General features: G+C 64.8%; 1 protein-coding gene across 3 annotated transcripts; it reads left to right on the top strand.

Annotated features, from left to right (window-relative positions):
- Positions 1 to 7: 7 nt before the first annotated feature.
- On the top strand, positions 8 to 8,471 carry CAMTA2 (calmodulin binding transcription activator 2). 3 transcript variants are annotated; one of them, XM_015616271.3, is made up of 22 exons: positions 10 to 257; positions 336 to 436; positions 720 to 787; positions 868 to 1,003; positions 1,526 to 1,597; positions 1,675 to 1,864; positions 2,306 to 2,446; positions 2,906 to 3,621; positions 3,707 to 3,830; positions 3,909 to 4,046; positions 4,276 to 4,400; positions 4,781 to 4,980; positions 5,166 to 5,244; positions 5,426 to 5,660; positions 6,136 to 6,305; positions 6,377 to 6,597; positions 6,949 to 7,153; positions 7,249 to 7,320; positions 7,420 to 7,440; positions 7,691 to 7,833; positions 7,918 to 7,992; positions 8,229 to 8,471. In XM_015616271.3, the coding sequence occupies exons 1-22, from the start codon at positions 227 to 229 to the stop codon at positions 8,290 to 8,292; spliced, it is 3,327 nt and encodes a 1,108-aa protein (XP_015471757.1). In that variant the 5' UTR covers positions 10 to 226; the 3' UTR covers positions 8,293 to 8,471. The 3 variants fall into 3 exon arrangements, with proteins under 3 accessions (XP_033367508.1, XP_015471757.1, XP_015471758.1); XM_033511617.1 differs by having other exon boundaries at positions 8 to 257; positions 7,691 to 7,992; XM_015616272.3 differs by lacking the exon at positions 7,420 to 7,440.
- The last annotated feature ends 6 nt before the right edge of the window (positions 8,472 to 8,477 follow it).

Genomic DNA, 8,477 nt, shown 5'->3' with positions numbered 1-8,477 from the left:
GTTATAGGGCAGGGGTGTGAGGGGATATGGGGCGGCTTTAGGCCGGAGACACTGGGTATAATAGAGAAAAGTGCTGAGAATGGTGATGGGGTCCCTGGCACCGTGTCCCCCCCGATGTCATCCCGTTGTTCCTCCACCCTATCACCCGTTTTTGGGGGTCCCTACAGGTTGCAGCCCTTCCTGTGCCCCCCGAGGGGAGCCCTGAGGGCCCCGTGCGCGCTCCGAGATGACCAGCAAGGACCCCCCCGAGGTCTCTGGTAAGGGGAGGGGAACATGGAGGGGGCATGGGGGACGGGGGGGATGCACGGTGGGGACACTGAGCCCTCCCCCGGCAGAGAGGAGCCACCTGAAGGTTTTCCTGCCCCGGAAGCTGGTGGAACGTTTGCCCAAATGTCCTGTCCTCCCCAAGGAGCAGCTGCGCTGGAACACCAACGAGGTGGGGGGGCACAAGGGGACGTGGGGGGCTCACAGGAAGGGATGTGGGGACTCAGGAATGGGCCGTGGAAGGGATGCGGGATATCCCCGTGGGAGAGGATGTGGGGATGCAGGGAGGGGGCATTAAAGGGACGCAGGAGGGAGGGTTGTCTGGGGATGGGGGGACATGGGGGACAGGGATAGGAACATGGCAGGACAGGGGATGATGTGTCAGCAGGCGTGGAGCAATGGAGTGATACAGTGGGGGGGGACAGGGGACACAAATGGGCCGCCTGTCCCCCCAGGAAATCGCCTCGTACCTCATCACCTTTGAGAAACACGACGAGTGGCTCTCGTGCTCCCCAAAAACCAGGTGGGGGGGACCAGGGGGTACCCTGGGGGGCTGGGGGGTGTCCTGGGGTCTCCCGGGGGGCTCCCTGACCCCATGTCCAGGCCGCAGAACGGGTCGGTGATCCTGTACAACCGGAAGAAGGTCAAGTACCGCAAGGATGGATATTGCTGGAAAAAACGCAAGGATGGGAAGACAACACGTGAGGACCACATGAAGCTGAAGGTGCAGGGGGTGGAGGTAGGAGGCGGGGGGGCCCCAAAACAGAGCCCCCCCTCCCCAAAATAACACCTGATGCCTGAAAAAAGCATCCTTTTCCATAAAGGTGCTCCTGGTTCAGGTATGGGGTAGCTGGTAGGGGGTGGTTGAAGGCACTCTAGAGGGGGATCAGGGGTTGCTGGGTGACCTCAAGTGACAGTTTTGGTGTGCTGGGGACGCCCAGTGGGTAGTTTAGGTGGTCCAGGATCCTCAACTGTGTGTCTGGGGGTGTAAGGAGCTCCGTAGTTGGTGGTTTGGGAGTATTGGAAGATGCCCAATATGGGGTTTGGGGGTGTCAGGACCACCAGGGGGTGGTTTGGGGGTGATGGGGCTTCCTAGTGGGGGGGAGTTTGGGGGTGTCATGCTCCTCCAGCAAGGCAGCTGAAAGTCTGTGGTCCCCCATACCTGGATATGAGGCCCCCACAGGATGTGGGGAGCCCTCAAAGGCTCCTTTGAGGTTCTCGTCAAGGTGGCAGGGTCCCCCAATGTGTGCTGTCCCCCCAGTGCCTCTACGGCTGCTACGTCCACTCCTCCATCGTCCCCACCTTCCACCGCCGCTGCTACTGGCTGCTGCAGGTAACGGGGGGCACTGGGACCCCCTCAGCCACCCGGGCCCCCAGCCCCTCCCCAGAACTCCTCTGTGTGCCCCCCAGAACCCCGACATCGTCCTGGTTCACTACCTGAACGTGCCGGCCATGGAGGAGTGCGGCCGCCCCTGCGCCCCCCCGCTCTGTAGTCCCCCTCTCTGTGCCGGGGCCCCCCCAATCTGCGCCGCCACCGCCGACCCCCGCGAGTGGCTCAAGTGGTCCCAGGAAGAGCTGGTGGCTCAGCTGCGCCCCATGTGTGAGTGGGGGCTGCCCCAGAGCCTTTTCCTGAGGGGTTTTACCCGTGGTTCGTGGGGAGAAGTGGGGTTGTGGGGATGGGAGGTGGGGCTTGGCATTTTGGGAGAGGAAGAGATGCCCTAAATCCCCTTTTTTGACCCATTTGTTGCCCCCTTTCTCGAAGTCTGTGGGATAAAGTGGGGCTGAGAAGGGGGATGCTGCCCCCAAAGCCACTTCTTCCGGGATTTTGCCTCCCTTTTGCTGTGAAGTAGGACTGAGACAGTGCGAGCCTGTTTTGGGGAGGTTGGGGAGGACACCTCAAACCCCCTTCTTCAGGAATTTTGCTCTTGTCATACGGCAGGATGAAATGGGGCGGGGCGTACGTGTGACTCTTTTGGGGGGCTGGATAGAGAGTGCATCGCACAACTCCCTTCCTGAGGGATTTTCCCCTCCTCTCCCACAGTCCACGGGGTGAAGTGGGGCTGTGGGAATGGGGGGGCTCCCCCCGGGCTGTCCCTGGAGCAGCTGGTGCAGCACGTCCTGGAGCGACACCAGGCCCGGCCGCCTCCCCGCACCCACGTCTGTCTCTGCGCCGGGGGGCTGGGTGAGACAAAACCCCCCAGAACCCCCCAAATCCCTGGGGAGCCCACTGCAGCTTCCTGGGGCTCCTCAATGAGACCCCCAAACCCCTCGGGACCCCACTGGGATTCCCATCCCCCTGGGACCTCCCCCAGCTCTTCTTGGGGTACTCCTGAACCCTCCCTAGGATCCCCTCAAACCCACTGCGACGCCTGGAAACCCCTTGGGAACCTCAAGAGACCCCTGGGACCACAGAACAGCCCCTGGAACCCCGAAAATCCTTAGGGCCCGTGTAGGACCGCCCCAAACCCCGTGGGACAACCCTAAATTCTTCTGGTCATCCTGAAGACCTTTGTAACACTCCGAATCTCTTTGAGACTCCCTACTCTTCCCCAGTTCCCCTCATGACTCCCTTTGTTATCCCAAAATCTTCCCCCAGACCCTCTCTGTCCCCTGCTAACACCCCCCTCTTGCCCCCTTACAGGCACTCGCGGCCACAAGTGCGGCAGCACCAGACACCGCATCATCTCCCCCAGTGTGGAGCGGGGGGGCGGGGGGGGCGCGCCAGGGGACCCCCCCAAACCCGCCCCCTCCTCCCCTGACACCACCCAGCCCTCCCCAGGCCTGGGGGGGGGCACGGCACCCTCCGAGGGGCCCCGAGCCCCCCCGTTTGCCCCCGTGGTGGGGCTGCCGCTCTTGGTGGTGGCCAGTTTGGGTGGGGGGGCAGCGCCAGGGGGGCCTGAGCAGCCTCTGGGCCTGACCCCTAGCCAGCACCTGGTGACTCCCGAGGGGACCTGTCCCACTGCACCGCCCCCCCTGGCTGCCTTTGACCCTGACTGCTTCCTCAACAGCCCCCGCCGCGGGCAGACCTACGGCTGCGAGGCCGAGGCTCCCCCTGGTGCACCCCCCCCGCCCCCAGCTGCGCCCCCAAAAGTGGAGGAGGAGGAGGAGGAGGAGGAGGAGGAGAAGGGGAAACAGGGCACGGTTCCCCAGGACCCCCTCTGTGAACTCAGTGCCGCCCCCTTGCCCCAGCCCCCTTTCCCCCTCCCCTTCCCAGAGCTGCTGGTGGGGGACACGGGGGTCCCACCAAACCCACGTGATCCCCCCGACACTCCCCACATCCCCTCTTCCCCCACGGGCCCCCCAAGCGACCCCCCTGTGGCCATCACCGATTTCTCCCCAGAATGGTCGTACCCAGAGGTGAGTGCTTTGGGGGGTGTCCTCCCCCTCATCCCATCTCCTCCCAGCCCCAGGGGTCCCCAGTGACCCCCCCGTGTCGCCCCAGGGCGGGGTGAAGGTGCTGATCACAGGCCCATGGCGGGACCCCGGTGCCTACTCCTGTCTCTTCAACCGCACCTCGGTTCCGGCCGCGCTGGTCCAGCCGGGTGTCCTGCGCTGCTACTGCCCCCGTGAGTGTCCCCGAGACGGGGTCCCCACTTGTGTCCCCCCTTCCCGCAGTGCTGACCCTCCTCTGTGTCCCCCCGCAGCCCATGAGGCTGGAGTGGCCGCCCTGCGCGTGGCCTGTCCCCCTCGGCTGCTCTCGGCTGCAGCCCCATTCGAGTACCGGGCACGGGGGGCAGCACGGGGCCCCCCCGGAGCACAGCTGGATTGGCTGGCACTGGATGGTGAGTGAGGACTTTCTAAGAGGCACCCCCAGAAAGGGACAAGACCCCCTGAAACAGCTCATGCCCCCGGGGGGTGGCATCCAGGCACTTGGGTTCCTTTTGGGGTTCCATTGTGGCGACCCCAAACCTGTCCCTCTCCCCATAGGGTGACGCCATTCGGGGTCAGGGTGTTTGGGGGAGCTCTGGCTGTTAGGGTGCCCCCCTCACCCCCAGGTCCCACCTCTCCCAGAGGCCCAGTTCCGTCTGTCCATCTTGGAGCGCCTGGAGCAGCTGGAGACGCGTCTGGGGGCCCTGCCTCCCCCCGCACCCCTTCTGCCCCCGCGGGGAGCCCCCTCCGAGCCCCACCCTGAGCAGGTGAGGCTCCCCCCAACATCTGAGTCACTGCGTGGCCCCTGAAGATCTCTGTGTACTCACATCCTGGTGTCCTGATGTCTCCGATGTCCCCTCGTGTGCTCTGGTGTTGCCTGGTATCCCTTGTGTCTGCTGGAATGGGCTGGTGTTCCTTGGGGTCCTCCACGTACCTTCATAAGGGTCTCCTGCTGCTCTGTGACTTTCCCTGGTGTCCCCTGATGTCCGCTCTACCTTTCCATGTCCCACAGTGGCCTGGAGTTCCCTGGTCGCTATCCCCCTCCACTATCCCTTGCCACCTCCCAGGAGTCCCAAGTGCTCCCTCCCACCCCTGTGCCACCCTCTCCATGTGCCCTGGTGTGCCCTGACCTGCTCCCTGGGGCCAGGGGCCAGGGTCATCCTTTGAGGCACGGGTGGTGGCCATCTGCGAGGCCATGATGGCACGGCCAGGCTGGCCGGGGACATCGCTGGGGACATCGGGGACCTCGATGCTGGCGCATGGGGTGACGTTCCGTGGCATGACACTGCTGCACCTGGCGGCTGCCCAGGGCTATGCCAGCCTGGTGGAGGCTCTTCGGCGCTGGCGGTGAGCAGGGACGTTTGGGGACACCTGGGGACCACCTGGGGGCAGGGGCTGGTTGGGGACACGGGCTGGCATGGGGCGGGGACAGTGACGGGCATCCCCTCAAGCAATGTGCCTGACACGACTCTCTCCAGGCTGTGTCCCCGAGGGGATGTGACACCTGCCCGTGTCCCTTCCTGTCCCTGCAGGGCACTGGCAGTTGACAGCCTGGAGCTGGAGCAGGAGATCGACCCCCTCAATGTGGACCATTTCTCCTGCACCCCCCTGGTAAGGGGACACCAGCGATGTTGAGGGCGCTGCGGACGTGGTGGGGGACAGTGGGGACAGGGTGGCAGGGCTGGGAACGCAGCGGCACCAAGGGTATGGGGTGGAAGGATACCAGGGATGGCATCTTAGGACAAGGGATGCCTTGGGGACACCCTGTTGAGACGTGCCTCCGTGCCCCCAGATGTGGGCGTGTGCCCTGGGGCACCGGGAGGCAGCGGAGCGGCTGTGCCGCTGGGACCGGCGGGCGCTGGCCGTCCCCGACACCCTGGGGCGGCTGCCGCTGGCCCTGGCACGTGCCCGTGGCCACCTGGCCCTGGTCACCCGCCTCGAGGAGCTGCAGGTGTCACCCGTGTCCCCGCGCTGTCACCTGTCTGGCCTGCGCATCCCTTCCCCACTCTCTGCCAGCCCCGACACAGGTATGGCTCTGGCACCTTGTACCCTCCCTGTCCTCTGGCGCGGTGTCCTGTTGTCCCTGTCCAGTCCCAGGCTCCCAGTTACCACCAGCCTGAAGTGGCCACCTTCACTGTCCCCTCTGCTTCTGACTGCTGTGACTGTCACCATGTTCCCTCCTTGTCCCCTTTTGTGTGCCCCCAGGGCATCACTCATCCCCTCCAGCCTTTCCCTGCTGTGTCCCCCTCATGTCCCTTGTCCTCCCCCAGCATCTTTGTGTAGCCAGGTGTGCCAAGTTCCCTCTCTATGTTCTTGGTCCCCAGCTCGTTTTCCCTTTGCATTCCCATGTCACCCTTGTTCTCTGTTCTCCCCAGCTTCTTCATGTCCCTGATGTGTCCCCATCGTATCCCCTGTCCTCTTGCCATGTCCCACATGTCCCCCTTCCCCTAGGGGTGTGTCTTTCCAGGACTAAACCCCCTGCCATGTCCCCCCTGTCCCCAGGGCTGAGCACAGCCAGCAGCCTGTCGTCCCCATCGGGGCTCTCGGAGGGTCCTGGTTCCGTCCCACTGCCCCCTGGCCCCCCTGGTCCCTCCGAGGATGAGAGCTGGGGGGTGGCAGTGCCCCCCAGCCCCCCTGAGGATACCCTGGCCCCACCCTCTGACACCCTGCAGGTAAAGGTGGGGGACAGCCAGGGCTGGGGACACCGTTGGTGCAGGAGAGTCCCAATGTCCCCTGTCCCCAGGCCGAGGTGGTGACGCTGGCGCGACAGATCATTGAGGCAACCCCTGAACGCATCAAGCAGGAGGCACCGGGGGGGCCACCAGGGGCACTGGGAGCAGCAGGGGGGACCCTGGGGACGACAGGGACACCGGGGCCAGCTGGGCCAGCAGGACTTGGTGCCGCCATGGCCTGGCTGGCCACGTACCTGGAGAGCGTTGACCGTCCCTCCGTGCCTCCCCACAGGTATTCCTGGGGTTGGGGGTTGTCCAGGGGTGCCCTCAGATCTCTGAGGGGGTCACCCCCATCCAGCAGCACCCCAGGATACTCTTGGGGGTCCCATTGCCTGGGACATGCAGTATCCTTTTGGGAGGGTCCTTTACATCCTATTATACTCCAGTGTCTCCATGGTGGGGGTCTCCCACATCCTGCCAAACCCCAATATCCCACTGCGGGGATCGCCTGGCTCCTGGGACACCACAGTGTCCTCTTGGGGACATTTCCATGACACACGAATTCCTTCCTGCGTGTCTTCCATCCCCACGTGGGGCACCAGCCCTCGCCCCCTGACCCTCCTGTGTCCTGTGTGCTCCCCAGAGCGGAGGTGGCCTCACGGGGGTCCCCGGGGGTCCCCGAGCGGCCGCCCCCCCCTTCGGCCGCGGGCTGGGCTGAGTTCCTGAATGCGTCAGGGGGAGCACGGGGCGAGGGGGGGGCCGTGGCCCTGCTGACCCTCAGTGACCAGGAGCAGCACGAGCTCTACGAGGCCGCGCGCCTTGTCCAGGGCGCTTTCCGCAAGTACCGGGTGTGTACCCCCACTCCTGGCACCCCAAAACCCCCCAGAGCCCCTCCAGGACCTCCCTAGCGCTGCTGACCCCCAACCAACCTCACTGTCCCCAGGGCCGGAGGCTGAAGGAGCAGCAGGAGCTGGCTGCCGCCGTCATCCAGCGTTGCTACCGCAAGTACAAGCAGGTACTGAGGTGTGGGTGGCCCAAAAAGCCCCATGGACCCCTCCTGAGCACCTCCCGGGTACCCCAGACACCCCCTAACCCTCTCTGTCTGCCCCACAAGCTGACCTGGATCGCTCTGAAGGTAACCAGCATCCCATTGGGGAGTGTTGGGGGTGCACCCAGATTTTTGGGACTCTTTTGAGGGCTCCGGATGCCTGGGGTCCTTGCTTGGGGATGCTTGGGTGGATTTGGGGTGCCCCCCTCTATATCCCCTCTGTTCCCCCAGTTCACCCTGTTCAAGCGGATTGTCACGGGGGGTGCTGGGACACTGGGGTGACATCGGAGTCCCTGTTTGAGGGTGCTGTGACACTGCTGTCCCCTTGTCCCCCCAGTTCGCCCTGTTCCAGCGGATGACGCAGGCCGCCATCCTGATCCAGAGCAAGTTCCGGAGCTATGCGGAGCAGAAGCGATTCCAGCGGCGCCGGCGCGCAGCCGTGCTCATCCAGCAGCGCTTCCGTAGCCTCCGCCAGCACCGGTGTGACCAGGGGCACTGGGGGACACTGGGGTCACAGAGTATTTGGGACAGAGGAGTCCTCACCACCCCCTCCATTCCCCCCAGGAGCACCTTCCTCACCCTCAAGCAGGACCAGGCAGCCCGGAAGATCATGAGGTTCCTGCGGCGCTGCCGCCACCGGTAAGGGGACGTTGCAGAGGCACAGAGAAGGGGATATGGTGGAGGACTGGGTTGGACATTGGGGAAATGGGGACCCTGGGGGGCAACACAGGGACATGGGTTGAGGCTGGGAGGTGTCACATGAGGGTGGGTGGGGACAGGTGATCCTCGGGGGTCGGGGACATGTGACACTGTGGGGGCAGAGTTTCAACACAGCCTGGTCTCCCTCCCTCCCCGATTCACGTTCCCTTCCGCAGGATGGAGGAGCTAAAGCAGAACAAGGAGGTGGACAGTTTACAGACGCGGGGTCTGGCCTCGTGACCCCCTCCACTGGGGATCCAGGCACTGGGGGGGTCCTCTCCCCCCCCCCACGGGGGACCCAGGCATGGGGGGGGGGGAAGCTCCCCTTCCTGTCCCCTCCCAGTCGTTTTTGTGTGTCTGGGTGTCCCCGGAGGGCTCGTGGGGCGGGGAAGAAGGGGCAGAGCCACCCCGCGCCCCGTCCCCAC

Source organism: Parus major, unplaced genomic scaffold (assembly GCF_001522545.3).
Source record: "Parus major isolate Abel unplaced genomic scaffold, Parus_major1.1 Scaffold388, whole genome shotgun sequence".
In the NCBI taxonomy this organism is placed as follows: domain Eukaryota; kingdom Metazoa; phylum Chordata; class Aves; order Passeriformes; family Paridae; genus Parus; species Parus major.
Note: the sequence above shows the minus strand (reverse complement) of the source record. Positions and strands in the feature narration are given on the sequence as shown.